Source organism: Prionailurus viverrinus, chromosome E2 (assembly GCF_022837055.1).
Source record: "Prionailurus viverrinus isolate Anna chromosome E2, UM_Priviv_1.0, whole genome shotgun sequence".
Lineage (NCBI taxonomy): Eukaryota > Metazoa > Chordata > Mammalia > Carnivora > Felidae > Prionailurus > Prionailurus viverrinus.
Window position 1 is genome coordinate 28,213,460 of NC_062575.1, and position 17,299 is coordinate 28,230,758.

The 17,299-nt window shown below is 59.0% G+C and overlaps 2 protein-coding genes across 12 annotated transcripts in view; both read right to left on the reverse strand.

Moving 5' to 3' along the window:
* The window catches only part of ADGRG3 (adhesion G protein-coupled receptor G3), a 28,274-nt gene extending 26,419 nt beyond the window's left edge, over positions 1-1,855 (reverse strand). For all 3 annotated transcript variants that reach the window (XM_047836655.1, XM_047836654.1, XM_047836653.1), the window contains exon 1: positions 1,726-1,855. In XM_047836655.1, coding sequence (XP_047692611.1) covers positions 1,726-1,786 — 61 coding nt within the window. In that variant the 5' untranslated portion in view covers positions 1,787-1,855. The remainder of the gene's footprint in view (positions 1-1,725) is intronic.
* A 3,421-nt stretch (positions 1,856-5,276) lies between these two features.
* ADGRG1 (adhesion G protein-coupled receptor G1) overlaps positions 5,277-17,299 on the reverse strand; it is a 39,280-nt gene continuing 27,257 nt past the window's right edge. For 4 of the 9 annotated variants that reach the window (XM_047835965.1, XM_047835963.1, XM_047835966.1 and 1 more), the window contains exons 2-14: positions 16,856-16,953; positions 15,661-16,098; positions 14,903-15,035; positions 14,184-14,331; positions 13,510-13,641; positions 13,029-13,145; positions 12,777-12,822; positions 12,430-12,533; positions 11,536-11,654; positions 9,606-9,874; positions 8,539-8,647; positions 7,870-8,138; positions 5,277-6,662 (exon numbers count right to left, since the gene is read on the reverse strand). In XM_047835965.1, the coding sequence (XP_047691921.1) occupies positions 6,532-6,662; positions 7,870-8,138; positions 8,539-8,647; positions 9,606-9,874; positions 11,536-11,654; positions 12,430-12,533; positions 12,777-12,822; positions 13,029-13,145; positions 13,510-13,641; positions 14,184-14,331; positions 14,903-15,035; positions 15,661-16,098; positions 16,856-16,919 (2,079 nt within the window). In that variant the 5' untranslated portion in view covers positions 16,920-16,953 and the 3' untranslated portion in view covers positions 5,277-6,531. Of the gene's footprint in view, positions 6,663-7,869; positions 8,139-8,538; positions 8,648-9,605; positions 9,875-11,535; positions 11,655-12,429; positions 12,534-12,776; positions 12,823-13,028; positions 13,146-13,509; positions 13,642-14,183; positions 14,332-14,902; positions 15,036-15,660; positions 16,099-16,855; positions 16,954-17,095; positions 17,190-17,299 lie in introns of all 9 variants that reach the window. The other 5 variants (XM_047835964.1, XM_047835962.1, XM_047835969.1 and 2 more) reach the window with 3 other exon arrangements.

Sequence of the window (17,299 nt, forward strand, 5' to 3'; positions counted from 1 at the left end):
TGGAAGCATTTGGTCCAGACAGAGACAGCCTGAACCAGGCCCGTGTGAGATGATGACAGTCCCCACCTCAAGACCTACACTACGCTTCCCCGTCCTGATCTGCCCCAGGAGCTGGCCTCCAGGAACCACCTCGATCCATGGTCAAGTGGGAGGCAGGCCGGAAGTCAGAGGGCGGTTTTTGCCCCTCCCTACAGCTCAGCATCAGGCGACTGCCTTTCTCTGCCACAGCCCAGCCTCGTTGGCTCAGGGCCTGGCCCTGCGAAGAAGTCACCATCAGTGTTTATCAAATGAATCAATCAAGGAGCAGACAATGCTGAGTAACCCATAAATATCCACAAAAGAAGGAGACTTACCTTTACATATAAACATATAAATCTCTCAGGCCTCCTCATGCTATTCAAATGGCTGACACTTTGCCCAAACGGGAGCTCCCACATCGACCATAGAATAAACCCAGTCACTATGGGGAGCCTCGAAGCCCCAACTAGCGTAGTTACGGCTTTTGTGAAGGGCCTGGGGTCCTTATGATGCCCGCTGAGACTGGACAATAGCCACCACTGGTTATCGTGGTGGCCGGGGAGGGGGTCAATCTGTGAAGCATTCTGCCTGACGGCCTGTTCTGCCAGGAGGACAACATCATCATTCCCCCCCTTTTTGAGTTGACTGAACTTTTCACTTTGCCGAATCTCCCAACATTGAAGAGAAAAAGGTTCTTTGAAGCCCAAAGAGCTTGACCCCCTGTGACCCTATGACCCCACGAAAGCCACATGACCTCGTGTTGGACAGACATGTAAGGGGACCGGCATGCAGGCCACTCACTGAGTCAGGAGCAAAACAGGAGAATGGGGCGTCTGGGTGGCTCAGTCGATTAAGCGTCCGACTCTTGATTTCTGCTCAGGCCATGATCTCACTCTTGTGGGAGTGTGCCCCTGCCTCAGGCTCTGCACTCTCAGCATGGAGCCTGCTTGGCACTCTCTCTCTCTCCTCTCTCTCTGCCTCTCCCTCTCTTCCTCTCAAAATAAACTTTAAAAACTTGTAAAGTAACAACACTAAAGAACAAAACAGGAGGGGCACACAGGGCACTGAGCTGGGAGCACCCCTTCTGCCTGAGAGGGTCACTGCAGACATCACAGGGTGCCAAGGAGGGTGAGAGCTGGCCAGGTGGGCCAGCTGTGGGCTCAGATTTCCCGGGAGAGAGTACAGCAAGGGCAAGACCTGGGGTCCTCAAACTGCTCTGGAGAACCACCACGTATGCAAGGCTGATAGCGGGTGAGGGGCGGAAAGCCTTGTTCCCGGCTTGGCTCACCGGAGACTAGGAGGCCATTGCCGGGTCAGGGAGAGGAGAGCTGGCGGGGGCAGGGGGAGCCATGGGGGAGCTCAGTGCAAGCCCCACCTGGCCTCAGCCTCCAGAGCGTCCTGTCCCCTCCCCCGGGAGCTCAGAGGCCAGCTGGATATGAGCGTGTCCACGGCCCAGTTGTGTCCCAGAGCCAGGCCCGCCAGGAAACCACAGCCCAGAGTAGGAGCGGGAGATCACCTGAGACCCAGGCTGACTCGAGTTCATCATGACGACGTCTAACTCAGGATGAGGTGAGAGAAGGTGCAGAGGCTGGCAGAATGGTCTCCTTGGACACACATGCTCAAGACGCCCCAACCATACCCCCTCCCCGGCCCCTATCCCTCAGTGTCCCGGGCTCGGGAAGAGGGGATAAGGAACCAGCCGCTCACCTGAGGCCCAGAGCAGGAGGAGCAGCAGAAACAGGACCCTCAGGGCCCCGGGTGTCACCATCCTTGGCCAGCCTTGTCCGCGCTGGCCGGAGCCCGGTGTCTATGTGTCCCTCTGGCCCCAGGCTCTGCTGTGTGGCCTGCCTCCACCCCCTCCCCCCACGCAGCGTCACGGCTTCCTGTGGCCTCTTTCTCAGCCTTCCTGCTCCATGGCACCATCGGTTGGGTTGTGAAAGGTGAGCGTGGGGAACTGGCCAGCCCTCCTGTCTCCCCCCACTCTGCGACCGCCTGCAGAGGGGGCCGCTGCACCCACCCAGGGACGCTGCCGGGCGCTGTGAAGTTAGGGTCCAGCGGCCGCAGAGACCTCCGTGCCCAGGCGTCCGCTTGGGTGCGGAGGCCCAAGGGGACGCCTGGGGATGGTGAGGGGCACCGGCTTTAGAGTCAGGCACACCGAGCGCAGACCCTCCTCTCACAAGCTGGGGACCTCTCAGAGCTTGTTCCTTCCTCTGTAAGGCAAATACAGTCATAGGGCTGCCGCAGAGAGCCGTGCTGGGGTTTGAGGACACCTGTAATACACCAGGCACACAGCCTGGCTGCAGGGATAGCGATGGTACTCAGGCTCCTTCACTCGTGCTTATGGCTTGAACGAGACCAGGATCAAGGCCATGCCTGCTGGGGTCCTGGGAGCAGCAGAGGGCTGGCCCTGGAGGCCCCGGCACCACCCTGCCTCCTACCAGACTGGATAACAGGAGATGTGGGATGGGGTGGGCAGGAGCATGGGCTCTGGGGTTGGTCAGGCCTGGGCCTACATCTGTCCTGGCCACTTCCTGGCTGGGTGAGCTCGGGTGCGCTGTCTGCTGCTCGGGGCCTCTCACAAGACATGCGGAGAACTCATGAGATCATGCGTGTGGAATCGTCCAGGCCAGGGGGCGGGGGGTGGCCACCGTCACTATCTCCTTACACGACTGTCAGTTCTTCACAATTACTTTCATATCGCCCGGCTGGTCACGGGTGGCCCAGACAGGAAGTGGGGGCAGCAAACACACATGGAGTGCAGCATGAGGGAAGGGGAGGGGCTGACCACTCAGGCCCCAGCTCTGGCGACTCCAAGGAAGCCGTGCAGATGAGGCCAGGGCCCTTGGCATCGTCCCACGGTCACTGCAAGATCAAAGTCCGAGAGCATCCCACCAAGAAGGTGCATCAGGACGAGCATCTCCTACCTCACAGCCCGAGCTAGATGTGCTCCACCTCGAGGGTCTGAGGACCACCTCCCTGGCCCCTTCCCCTTCCTCCCAGACAGTGTCTAGACAGGATTCAGTCCCCCACTGGGCCCTCTGGGCCTGGCGGGGCCGGGGGGAGGTTGGGGAGAGGATGTCGGGGTCACTCATGGGGCGTGGGTGACAGGTGGGAATCTGGCATGGAGCCCCAGGCACTTCCTCTGCAGGGAAGGCTTCGGGGCAGACAGGAACCACTGGGCCTGTCCTGCCTCCTTCCCAGCTGCAGCCAGGTGAGGTGATAAAGTGGACAAGGGCTTTGTGAAGTGCGGACTTCCTGGGTCCCCAGTGGAAACCTGTCCTGGTGCCAGGGCCCTCAAAGGGGCTCACAGGTGCCTGTTTGTGAAGAAGGGTCCAGAAGGAGGGACCCAGAGCATCCAGCACACCTGGAAAGACAGGACCAGGGGTCTAGGAAAGTGGCAAAAGATGGCTGGGCAGGGCCAGAGTGAGGGCTACCCCTCTGGGGCCCCACCGGGGCTGGGGACTGCCTTGGAGCCATGGACAAAGCCCTGGGATCCCAAAAGCCCAGGGCAAATGGAACTGCAGTTTCCCTTTCTGCCACTTCCACTGCTTGTCCCCGTGGCTCCAGATGGGCTCCAGTCTCCTGGCCAGGCCTGGCCAGCGTTCACCTTCTAGTCACTTCCATCCATTCATTTCTCATGCCAGAGCAATGTCTCCACACGCAAACCTGGTCATGTCCATCTGAGAACAGCGGTCCTGCTGTCCAAGGCCCTACAGCCCAGGGAATAAGGACCATCAGGGGGCCCATCTAGCACCTGTCTTAAGTAGATGGGATCCAACCCTCGAGAGGCCCCTCCTTGCTACCTGAGCCAGCCTCAAAGCCAGAGCCGAATGTTCAAGAATTCTCTGAAGTGGGAGAATTTGTTTGAAGGGAGTGCCATCTGCCTGGGGAAGGGGGCTGAGTCCTTTCTTTCCCTCCTGAGGATGGGGGAAGGTGCCCCCCCCAGGTCTAGCCAAGTGACGGGGCCCCAAGTGACCCTCATTCAGAGAGACTGAGCAGTCTGTGAGGAGGGAGCTGGCTCTGACCCCCCTGAGCTGCCCAAGCAGGTCACTGTGGGCAAGGCTTCCCTCTGTCCTCAGGACTTGCCGAAAGGTGGAGGCAGACGACAATGAGAGAGGGGACAGGAACAGAGGAGCTTTGGAAAAGAGGCAGGTGCAAGGAGGTGCCATGTGCTGAGGTCCCTGCAGGTCCCCAGATCCCACATTCATGCCATCAGAGGGCACTGCCGGTCTACCCCCGGCGGCTAAGGTGGCTTCGCACCCATCCCGTCCAACTCCAGACCCTGGTGCCATTTTTCCCAGCCCGTGATCCCCCTGGAGCAGCCAGATGATGAGGAAGCAGACTGTGCAGGGCAGAAGCTCAGGGAGGGCCTGGGATGGACCTGCGCTGGGCTATGAGACCTGGATGCAAGTAGCAGTGATCACTCGCCAGTGCTCTCTACTGAGTGGGGACAGAAACCTACCTGGTCTGCCTCTCCTGTGCCATGGCACGGGCACAGCAGACTGGACGCAACCAGTTTGGAGGTAGTGATGGGAGGCAAGTCTGATCATTTCTTCTTGCAGCCCATCAACTACACACTGGCCCACAAACTGGCTACATACATCACGCAGCCAGCCAAGGGCTGAATTCAGTCCCAAAGCTGATTTCTTTTGGCCAGTGAATTTTTTGGATGAGCCAAATCTTTAAATCAGGGGATTCTGTACCCCCACAGCCTGGATTTCTTTATTCTTCCTTTTTAAAAAATGCTTATTTATTTATTTTGAGAGAGAGAGAGACAGAGACAGGGAAAGCAGGGGAGGGACAGAGAGAGAGGGAGAGAGCCCGATGCGGGGCTCGAACTAATGAACTGTGAGGTCACGACCTGGGCAAAATCAAGAGCCGGACGCTTAACTGACTGAGCCCCCCAGGCGCCCCTGGATTTCTGATTTATCATAAAAGGAGGGTGGTCTGGCTACCTGGGCCCTCATCCCTGCGTGGTGGTAGGCGACTGGAGCTGAGTGGCTCCCTCGGCATCGGGCTTGTAATCTTTAATCCACCACAGACCCCAGCAACCCCCACTGCTTCCCCAACACTGACGTCAAATTACCATTTATCCCCCACTCGTCCTGGTGGATAAAGTTTCCAGCGGTTGATTCTTTTTCACACGCAGCCTTCTTCTCTCATTCCTGTTTCCCGATTGGCCCCAGGGTGTTTGTATCAGTGACTCTTAATAGAAGCACAGAAGGAAGTTCGGAAGGAAGTGCTCCAAACTGTTTGCATTGGTTTGTTAGGTGATAACAAGAGATGATTTTTATTTTCTTCTGTGTACTCTTCTACAGTTTCCAGATTCTCTACAACAAACGTCTACTTCTTTAAATTCAAAAGACAAATGAGATAGCAGTACTTAAAAAGAAAGGCCTCCACATCTTTAAAGCGGAGATCCAGATCAAAGGCTGCCTCCTCCAGGAAGTCTTCCTGGGTCCCCAGCAAGAAACGATGGCTCTGCTAACCCCACACCTGTAGCTCCGACCCTTTAGGAGCACGTTGGGCTCTAGGCCAGGGTCACCAGGGGAAGCACGTCTCAGTCTTCTGGGGCACTGGGGCAGAAACAATTCTGCGTTGCTGTGCCCCACCGTTCTTGCCACAAGAGGGCTTCGAGAGAGGCTGAGGGCCCCTGTGAGGGATGGGCTTGGCAGTGGTGAGCAAGGGTGATGCAGCTTATAGAAAGGCCCAGATGGACAGACAGACCTGGCCCAGCCCATAATGTCTATACTCTGCCTGAGTCAAGGGCAGGCAAAAGTCCGTGCAGTAGATAGAGGTTTACGGCAGGCACCAGGCAGCTCTTGGAAACCACAACCCAAAATACAGCATTGGGCCTGGGGGCCCCCAGGGGACCCCCTGGGGCTGAGTGGAGGGCTGGAGAGGGCGGGCTGGGGAGGATGACGGAGGGCCCTGGGCTCCGAGGTAGAGGCGATGTTGCCCAGGAGGGGGCTCTCCTCCAGAGGTCTGGCTCAAAGCTCTGCCCCAACCCCACATGCCCTGAGTACCACTCTCAGGCTAAAATAACAGGACTGCCGAGCGCCCTCATGGTGATCACCAGAGACAGAACAGCTATGGCACATTTCTGTCCTGGGTGGGGGCACAGGACCAAGGTTGCCACCAGGCCTCACAGGCCCGGGACCTGACCTTCGGGCCGTGAGGGCTCCCATCGCCAGCCACGAGGGCCAGGCCCAGCGGTGGTGACTTAAGAACAGCCTTCGGCCCCCAGTGAGGACAGCAGCGGGACGGTCCCACTCCTGAGCCCCATGTGAGCTGGACCTGAGAGCCGAGCAGTCTGCAGGCCAATTCAGAAGGCCCAGCCTGGGGGTCTGGCTGCCAAGGGCAACCGTCCCCTCACTCTGAGGTCCCTGGGCCTTCTTCTCAAGTCTCTGGCTGACCCTGAAGTGTCCGGCCTGGCTGCGGGGGTGGCGGGCGGCGGTGAGGAGAGGTCGCAACTCGGTTTCCTCACACAGCTCCTGGAAGGTGGCTGGTGGCCTAGATGCGGCTGGACGAGGTGCTGCCCGAGCTGATGGGGAGCCTGGCGCTGTCCGAGCTGCTCTTCAGAGGGGAGGGCCCGCTCCGGGCCTGCAGCCGCATGGACCAGTACCAGAGGAAGATGAGGAAGCCTGTGGGCAGCAGGGGGGCACAAGGGTCAGCAGGCTGGGGGCAGCCCTGCCCTTCTCCGTCCTCCCTCCCCAGCCTACCAGCACCCATGTGATCCAGGGGAGCACCTGCTACGTGTTAGACACCGTGTGATTCCCTGGGCCCCGTCTCATGTTATTCTCACGAGGTCCTTATGAGGTCAGGCCTGTTTGTTACTCTTCTGTGTCACTAATGAGGAAACTGAGGCCCAGGGAGATAAGGGGACTTGGCTGAGGCAGGAGTTAAACAGTGGTGTTCAGGTTCCAGAGCCTACCCGTTTAAGCACCTCTCGGCCAGAACAGAGGGGTGTGTGTGTGTATGTGTATGTGTCTGTCTGTCTGTCGGTCGTGGCAGGGTGGGGGATGGTAGGGGGGTGCAGGTAGAAGGGACCCTGTGGCATCAGGCCCAGGCCCTTGTGACCCAGCCCCTCTGCTCCTCTCCCTTCACCACCTCCCCACTGCCCCCTCCCCCCACTAACCCTTTCGCTTCACTCCCCCTCACTATTCTTTCAACACACGACCAAATTCCAGCCTCAAGACCTTTGCTCCCTTGGCCTGGCCCACTCTCCTTAGGCCGGACCGCCTCAGCCTGTGGCGTGCACACCCACTCTGGGCTTCTGTTACAATGTAGATCTGATTCGGCACGTCCACACTGCTAGCGGGCTTCCCACAGTGTTGATGCCCACAGTGCAAGGAGCACACACAGAGTAACAAGGCCCTTGATCTCTCCCCGGCTGGACCCTTCCGTTGTCTTCAGATACCTCCTACAGAGGCCTCCCTGGCCGCCCTCCCCAAAGCGGCCCCCACCCCAGCCCAGATGGTCTGCCCACCACGTCACCCGCTGTTACTGCCCTAGTCTCCGAGATCCCCTCAGATGGCTGCTTGGTCCATGCAAGCAGGGGGCTGCTTGGCCCCTCAGATGATTTCTTGTCATGCTTGGTCTTTCCCACCAGAGATGAGCTCCATGGAGGGAAGGCCCTGACCCAGCCAGTTCAAGGCTTAACATAGGGCCAAAACATAGTAGATACTCAATAAAGACTTGTCAACTACGGCCAGGATGCCCCCATTTTCCGCATGGGAAGACTGAGGCCCAGAGAAGTGAACCTTTCAGGTTGGGTCAGATCTTCCCTGCCCAGTGCTCCACATACAGGCACCCTGCCCAGGCCAGGGGTGGGGTCTTCTCCGTGCCTACCTTGGAAGGAGGTGATGATGCTGAAGAAGTAGAGAACGACCAGCTGGAAGGTGCCAGAAGCAAAGGAGAAGAAGATCAGGGCCCAGGGCAGACCGAGGACCAGGCTGAGACCGAGCAGCGTCAGCACGTGGGGCCACTTCTGGGCGTGGGGGCGCAGCCGCAGGATCTGCACCACCATGGTGCCCAGCATGGCAGTGTTGAACAGAAACACCAGGCTGAAGAGGCCCAGGTTGGTGACGTGGCTGACCAGGGAGTCCCGGATCCAGCACCTGCGGGCGGAGATGGGAGGGCTCAGCGCACGACGGGGTCGCACCGTGCTTCCTGGGCCATGGGTGTGCACCACGGTGATCCCCAGAGCCAGGGAGCTGTGACTGACTCACAGGGGGGGGCTTATTTTCTTTTCAATTCTTTTTAATTCGTGCCTTCATCCGCTCCAACCTATATTCCCGCTCACAAAGGAAAGAAACCAAGGTGCTGCGCGAGGTCACCTGGTGAGCGATGGGCAAATCCAGGCCTGTGCTCACCCTCGCTGACCCTCCAGCCACTGCCGGGCTCCAGCAGCCCTGGCACCCAGGAGTCCCCTGCTCAGTGTGACCCAGGCCCAGGCCGCTCTCTGGCCTCTGCACCCCAAGGCCCCTCTCCCCGCCCCTGCTGCACACAGCCACTCACATGGAAGGGTAGATGACACTCTCCGGAGTCCTGTGCACAGCCAGGATGATGGAGCCATAGTTGTTCTTGTCTACCAGTGCCACCAACGTCACCAGGAAGACGGGGAAGCCTGAGGGCAGCAGAGCATAGGGTTCCATCTCCCACCCTCCCCTGCCCTCTGGCAAGGCCTTCGGACCCTCCCCTTCCCGCCGCTCCAGTTTGGGTTTCCCACAGAGAGCCCCAGCCCTGCTTCCCCCCCAACATCCTGGGGGCCCGTGGGAGAAAGGGCCCACGCGTCCCCGCTGAGGGGCAGGACATCGCAGGGAGAGGTGGGGGACACCGGGAGGGGAGGCCTCCCAGAGTCTGCACTGGGCCTTGACCTTGTCCATGGGCTGGAGATTGAGAGCTCTCCAGAAGTGGTCTCCCACCACCAAACACCTGCATCTCGACACAGAGCCAGCTCTGAAGGAATTTTATGTAAATCAGTGGAGTGAACCAAACAAGGGCCAGATGAGAAACACAAGAGGAGTGGCAAACTGGGTCAGGGACATGCGGAGGTTGGCGGGCCTGTGCAACATCCACTTGTGATGTGTCCCTGGGCCCAGGCCTGACTGAGAGGTCTGGGCTATAGGTAACTTGGGTTGTCTTAGCCAAGGACAGATGCCAGAGCTATGGGGAATCTGTTACCTGAAGCTTCAGAGGATCCACAGACAGAGCCACTTCCAGCCTGGGTGATTTAGGTGAGTGGAGGACTGGATTACAGTCCATTCACCCCCAACTGGGTGCCTTTGAGCAGTGCACAACCTGCACATCCATACGTGGTGGCTATGTCAGCAAACCCCCCTTTTAAAACAGTGAGCAATGTGGAGAATATGTGTTTCTTGGGGCAGTGCTCACCATCTCATCTTCCTAAAGGGGACCTTAACCTGCAGCCCAGGTAAAGAACACCTGTGGGTGGGTGGGTGGGTAAAAGGAAACGGTGAGGGAGCAGTCAGAGAGGTAAGCAAAGAAGCGGAACCAGGTGCCCGGGTCTTGCCACGTAGCAGAGGCAGGTCCAGAGGGCCCACCAGCACCCTCTACCAACTTACCCCAGCCCACGATGCTCAGCTTGAGCAAGTAGCCAGGGACATAGGTGCCAAAGACCTCGACCACGAGTCGGTAGAGGTTGTAACCCTCGAGGCCCATCCAGGAGAGGCAGGCGAGCAGAGAGAAGTGCAGGAAGATGGCACTGGCCCGGCAGCCAGCCTCGGAGCCTGCCAGGGCCACGGGCTCACTCAGCAGGAAGCTCACATCCAGCAGGAAGACAGCCAGCAGTAGGTTCATGTGCACCTTGATGGTGTAATCCCGAGTCTTCCTCCTGCGCAGGGGAGGGGGTGGGGGCAGGTCACCCTGGTGGCCAGCTTGGGAAGGTCAGGGCAGCCTTCCCAGGGCACACACATTCGCACCCTATCTTATTCCTATGGCTGCAGCTAGGTCGTCCCCACTTGTCCCCGTGCACCTACCGTGTGCCCAGCAGCCACAGGCTGAGGCCCCGTGTGCACCTGTAACAGCAGATTTAGCCAGACAGAGCCAGTGAGACAAATCCAGCACGAGAGTCAACCAGAGGCTCCCAAAGTTGGAGGGGAAAGACTTTGGATTTGCTGCTGTGTTTGGAGAATCCGTGCCACCCATGTTCTGTGTCCACCTGTCTGTCTGCACGACCATGCGTCTGTGAGGCTGTGAATGTATGTGCATGTGTATGTGTGTGTGTGCATGTCTGCCTGTCTGTCTTCAGGTTTGCAAATGTGTGTGTGCACAGTCCAGCCCCGCTATGATGATCCAGGGCACTGTCGGCCTTTCCTCCCCGGGTCCCCACGCCCCCAACTGCGCTCTGCCTGGCACCATCCACCACGTGTTCCAGCGGGCACAACAGAACAGCCTCGCCCACCCACCCTAACTCCAGGTACCACCTTGGGCCGGTCCCTTCCCCCTCACCCTCAGTTTGCCCATCTATGAAATGGGGGGACGGCCACTTCGCAGGGTAAAGCGTCTGGCACAGATAAAATGCTCAGTCCCTGAGGTTTCCTGTCCTTGTCCTTGGGCACTTTTTTGACTGATGAGTAGCTGCCGGGAGGCTTGTGGTCCTGCCCCCTGCCCTCCCCTGAGCCTGCCAGTTGTCCCTTGTCACCCACTGCGTGCACAGCTGTGGGCTCACGTATGCACACGCATGCACACAGCTCACCCTCCCTTCCTCCCAGTCGAGAACACCCACAGGGTTTAGAGTGTCTGCCCTCTGCCCAAACGGGCCCAGGCCCTGACTGCAGGTGGACCTCAAATTAGGCCAAGCCTGGCACTGACGGTCCGGACCCGTCCACCCAGCCGGTCTGAGGATGGGCAAAGGCACTCTCCACCAAACGCTTCCCATGGGGCACCTTCTGCCTCAAGGCACCCAAGTGACGGCCGCCGTGGACTCACAGAAGCCTCCATCGGGGGATGGGAGAGGCTTTGTCAAACTCGAATGCCTGCAGGGGTTCTGCAGAATCAGATACCTGGACCCAGCCTGCCTGGGTTTAAGGCCGCCTCTGCCACTTCCTTGCTGTGTGACCACAGGCAAGTCATCACTTACCCTCTCTGAGCTCTCTTTCATAAGGCCCTTGTGAGACTGAAGCGATTTTGTGCTCGTAAAGCACTCAGAACAGTGTGTAGCCCGTGGGAAGCTCACCATCATATTATTATGTGCCTCCAGCAGTGACACATCTGATTATTCAAAGGCAGAAATCGAGAGTTTTACGTCACCCCTCTCGATTTTCGATGCTGGCAGACAACGAAGATCGTAAGCGCTAGGTCGTCCCAACACCACAGATCAGAGCAGGACGTACAGCCCCCGGGGCCAGCTGACCGCGCCTCCCAGGGCTCCTGCGACCGCAGGCACATTTTGCGGGGGGGTCAAGCCAGTCCCCAGGGTGGGCCTCGGGGGTGGTGGGGTCCCGGAATGAAGGTTCTCCTCCCTCCCTGTTTCCCGCCCCTGCCAGGCCTTACCTGGAGCAGAGGTAGGCGGCGATGGTGAGGACGCAGGCCAGAGCGGAGATGACACAGCCCACGTAGGAGAGGAGGGTCAGGTAGTGCTTGTGTATGGCATCTACCTCCACGGAGGCGACCTGGGTCCACGACACGGGCCAGGGCTGGCCTCAGCGTCCCCACCTCGACACTGAGGGTTTGCCCCGGGGGGAGGGGTGGGCCTCAGGCGTCTATGAACCACCGCCACCCCAACCTGAGCAGAGCGTGGCCCCGTGAGTGCGTTATTCGGACGGGGGGCGGGGGGTGGGGGTGGCGGTAGGGGTCTGCACTTTTCGTTCACCACGGCCTCACGACGGTCAAGAACCCTCCACTAGGGGATCCCTTCTCTGGCCCGGCACGCCTTGTTTTTCTACTACCTTCGTCACCGGAGTGAGCCTCCCATGAGAGACTGGGCACCCCACACCCGGGAGAGCTGGAAGCCCACTCCGATCCCGCAGAAGCTGGGTCCCAAGATTCTGGGAGGGTGAACCTAGGACTCAAAGCTTCTGTGCCCTCGGGAACCCTGAAGTCCGCTGTGAGGGCCTCCACAATGGGCCTCAGTATCCCCTTGAGGGCTCACTGGAAATGTACTCATGGCCCTGCCCCAGCCTGTGGAATTAGGATTCTCAGTTAGGGCCAGGGCTCTGCATTTTTATCATGCACCAACATTTGGGAATAAAGAGCAGCTTTTTCACTAACTAGCTGTGTGACCTTGGGTGAATTGCTTAACCTCTCTGAACTTAGGTTTCCTTATCTACATAATGGGACGGCGGCAGGAGGCACCTCAGGGGTTGGTGTGAGGAATGAACAACACGTATGTGCAAAGTGGCTGGCATCCAGCCCGTGGTATGGCTGCGGGGCAGGAGCACTGCTCACCATCAGCACCGCAAAGTAGGTCAGGTGGTTGCAGAGGCAGGACGTCTGCGTCTCTCTCCTGATGGTCTCACACCCCGCATCACTCCAGCTCCCCGGGCTGCTCACTGAGGAGGGGTTCCGTGGGGCTCTCATCAAGCCCCGTCCTTTAGGACCCCACTGGACACCCCCGAAACGCACGATCGCATGACTGCTCCAAGCCTTTGCAAACATTCACTCTGCCGTCATTCCTTCTTCAAAGCTCACCTTTCTCCGGGAAGCCCTCCCTGATTAACCCCATCTTCCCCACCCTCCGAGACCCCCTTTCTCCTCCAGATGCCTGCCCAGTTCAGGGACCCCTCCACACTCACATGTCAGGTCTTCAACCCAGAACACACATTGGAGAGTCACGTTCTTCTGCCGGGACAAGAAAGGAAGAGTGGACCCCATCACAGTCTTCTCCTTTCTGGGCCAGGCTGAGGAAGTCAGCGTCAGGCCACCACCCCGTTTGCACCTGTCTGGTGCCCTCAGCCAGCGGGTCATTTTGTTAAAGGTGAGTGATTCAGAAGGCAGGGCAGAAAAGGAAGGACCCTCGTGTCCTTGGTTGGTTTGCTCCCACTCACCGGCTGTGGCTGATGCTGGAAGGTGAGCGTCACAGGCTCCGAGAGGTTGGCTACTTTGGTGTTCTGCACAACGATACCCAAGACCTTCTCACCCAAGACTTGGCTAGAATTCTTGTCCTAGATATATGGGATGGGGGAAGAAAGTGGGGGGGGGGGGGTGGGGGGTGGTGGTGAGGCCTGAAGGCTGAGAAGAAAGGCCAAGGAATTTCCTGGTTTCTCTAGATTCCCACACGCTGCTCCGACATGCGGAGGCCCCCTCTGTAAACAATTCCTGCACGTGTAGTCATTTACACTGTAGTGAAAACAACATAATTTAGCCTTCTCCGGGGGAGATTTGCACGTCACGGTCCATTTTCTGACTTTACAAGGAAAGGCTCTGACTTGCGGAGGACGGGGCCTGGCTCCACGCCTGCCTTCCACCTCCCCACCAGACAGAGACCGCTTTTCCCCAGGGGAGGGCGCGAGGATGTGGGCCCCGTACCTGGAACAGGGCTTGACTGCTGAAGTCCACCAGAAGCAGCCTCTTTTCAGCCTCCCCCCTCCGGCCTTTGGTCTTCTGGAAGAGCACGCGGGGCAGCAGCACCGAGTACTCCCGGATCTCGCTCTGTGCCTCCTGCGGACCAGAGTCCCTGCGGGGCTCAGCCAGCGGTGGGCTCCTAGGTCTCCTGGACACGCACCCCCAACACCTCCCTGGATGCTGCCACCTCCAAGCCCACCTCCTTCAGGAAGCCCTCCTGTCCTTGGCTCCAGCGCTGGCTGGGGAGCCTTGTGGTTAGAGCCCAGGGCTCCAGGGGGATTCACACAGTGTCGTGCTGTCTGGGCCTCAGACGCCAGTGCTGTAGACGGCACCCCAGGTGGCAGGATGTGAGGACTCCCAGCTCCCAGCCCCTCAAGGGGCAGCCTTGAGACTGAGACGCACCCACAGGCACGTTGGGACTGGTCTTCTGTTTACACGGGGGTGCCATACGAGCTTCTGATGCCGGTCCCCCCCACCTCTGTCCCCACCCCGGGGGAGGGTCCTCTGCCATGGGGTAGCCACTAACAGGGTATTCCCTGGGCCGGAGACCTTCCTTGTCAGCACACATCTGGCTCCCAGAGTGCTCACGCCTCCACATCTGTTTCCTGCCCCGGCCAGCCTGGCCCCTGCCTCCTGACCTCAAGCCTGGAGTGGATGTGCAGGTCCTGGAGGCTGGCTGTGGGCTGGAGCTTCCACACCGTGGCGTTGACCAGGTCCTCCTCGAAGGACAGGGTGTCCCCCGTGAACTTCACAGAGGTCAGCTTCGACTCCAGGGTCTGCAGCTGCCTAGCAGGGGGAGAAGGGGTGGAGAGGTTGATCAAGGCGGGTAGGGAGACGGAGCAAGAAGGGGAGATGAGGCAGATACACCGGAAAGAGGCAGGCAGAGGGTGGGGGGTGGGAGGGAGAGAAAACAGCCCTCTGGTGCTGGCGCAGGAGAGAGTAACCTGCGGGAGGGGGGGCAGGGGGGCAGCGGTGGGGTGAGAGGAAGCTGGATCATCAGAGCAAACAGGAAAGGGGAGGCTATCCTGAGCACCAGGTTCCGGGCCCAGCTCTGCCTGGACTGACCCCGTCTTGGCCATGGAGGAGCCCTGCCCATCTCTGGGCCTCAGTCTGCCAAGCTCTCAAACGGGCCCATCAGGTCTCCTTTCTTGGCGGGGAAGAGGGCTCGGGTGGCCGTCCTGGGATGACTCAGTGTGATAGTTTTGACAAAGGCTTGGCCTGAGGGCTGTATTTCCATTCCTCCAGGAGGAGGTGGAAAGACGAAGGGAATGTTCCAGCCCCAGGAGAGGCTTCCTCCATCGTGTCTCCTGCTCCAGGTCACCGTCTGCCCACCTCCGGGTCCGGGAGCCACGCTTACTGGCTGGCAGGGGTGGACGAGGGCCTCCTTGAGGTCTTTCCGGGGTGCTTCAGAAGCTGGCTGAGCAGCTCAAGGTCTCTTTTCAGCTCACATATGTCCACCGAGGCATTGTGGGAGGCCTTCTGGGGGGGATCTGGAGCAGAGGACAGACAGACAGGCCTGAGGCTAGTGAAGGAGGTGCCACACCGCCATACTCCCATTTAGCCCTCACATGACTCTGAAGGCCTCCAACCCCAGTTCTACGGAGGATGAAACTGAGGCTCCAAGATGTGGGGTGGAGTCCCCCAAGGTCACCCAGAAGCCAGCCAGATGGGGGCTCTGCCACATGGAGCCTTCCCGCAACTCCAGCCCCAGCAGGGTAGGCTGGGACACAGCTACCCAGGTGTCCTTCTGCCTACACACCTGGGCCGAGAGGGCCCATCCCAGGAGGGTTCTTGGGGCGGGGGGGGGGGCCTGTGTGGCCTCTGGCTCCTGACACCCGGTCCTGTCTTTCCGTTCTCTCTGCTCCCACCCTGGTCAAGCCTCATCTTCCTTCGCCTGGACCTTCCCTGCAGCCTCTGGATGGGACTTTACCCCTCTACCTTCACCCCCTACCTTCCCACAAACCTCCTGAAGCACATCTTGGATCACACCCCTCCCCTCCTCAGACACCTTCAATGGCTCCCCAGTGCCCGGGAACAAAGCTAAGCTCTGCGGCCCAGGCCACTGCCCAGACTCCAGGCCTTTGCGCAGTTCCTTCTGCCTGGAGGTCGCCTTACCGTGGAAGGAGAAGGTGAAGCCAGCAGCACTGGGCAGACTGGTATTCTGGGGGCTCCACCAGGAGCTGACAGAGGTGGCGAGCAGTGGGGGACCCTGGGCCAGGCTCTCCTTCTGGTGCCGGAAGCACAGGAGTCTAGAGGCTTGGTCACTCAGCAGGAAGTCGTTCTTGCCATAGCGAAGATGAAATCTCCCAGCATGGCGGTTCCAGTAGAGGCAGAAGTGGTAGAGGCCCCTGGGGTCGGGGAAGAATCGGGAGGTCGGGAGGGCTCCCGCGAAGGGGGCGTAGACTGTGAGGGCTTCCTCGGAGTTCTTGATGGAGATGTGCAGGTCTGACGTCTGCCTGTAATGGAGGCTGCTCTTCTCTGTCTGATTCCTCTGGCCACAGAAACGGAAGTCTTCACGGGGGCTCCTGCCACGGGCACCTGAGGAGGGAAAGACTATAGACGGGACTCTCCGGCAGGGAGCAGCCAGGGGCAGAAGAGGGGGGCAGGCCTTGGGCCCAGAATACAGGATCCCGGTGCCTGGGACTCACACATGTTCCATGGGCCTATACCTCCAAGGTCTACAAAAATGTGAATGCGCCCTGCTCACAAATGATGAAAAGAACTAAAAAGTAATGATAATTTCAAAGGCGAAAACAATTTTTTAATGTTTATTTATTTATTTATTTTGTGAGAGAGCACAAGCAGGAGGAGGGGCAGAGAGAGATGGAGAGGGAGAAGATCCCATGAGGGTTCTGAGCTGTCGGCACAGAGCCTGACATGAGGCTCAAACTGACAAACTGTGAGATCATGACCTGAGCTGAAGTCAAGAGTCAGACCTTAACCAACTGAGCCACCCGGGTGTCCCAAAGGCAAAAAAAAAAAAAAAAAAAATGGCAATAAAATACTTCCTGAGGCCATGCCTACCATAGACAGTTGTGCAGGCTGTGCACTGCACAAGGATGTTCTGGCTGCAGAAGTGAGTGGGGCCAAAACCCAATCCATGTTCCCCATCCCAAACTGTGCACTGTGGGGCTGCATCTGCCAGAAAGAAGGGGTCCCTTTTTCTGCAAGATACTGTCCACTTGCTAAACTGTGTCTAAAGTCCCGTGCCTGCCCAAAGGGGTTCGTGGATATGCTGGCAGCTGTCCCAGACATGGGGGCATTTTAATGTAAATCACAACGGTCCCACAGCGTCTCCAAGATAGCCTACCTTGAACCAGGAAGAGCAGACCCAGCAGGAGCAGTGCCGTCTGCAGTAGCACTTGGGTGGCCATCTTCCTCCCCAAAGTCACCCTGAGAAGTCACCGCCTGAAAGAGGCCAGGAGTGTTAGCCGGGGCCAGCCCCGCAAGGTGGTTGGGCCGGCCCTGCAGAGGGGGAAGCCAGTGTAGCTTGGGTGGGTGTGGGATGTGAGGTGGGGAAGCAAGTGTGGATACAGCCCGTGGACCTCACCAGAGCTGCCAGAAGCTGAGCATCAAGGGGCGGCAGCTGTCCAGAGCCCGGCTGAGTTCAAGTCCTGGCTCCTCCCCTCACTTGCTGCACGACCCTGTGCAAGTCACAGAAAATGGGGCCAATAGGACTTCCCTCCAGACCCAGCAGCGATGGGTAATCTTGGCCAGAATCTGGTGGGAAAGGCTTCCCAGGACCACCTGGAAC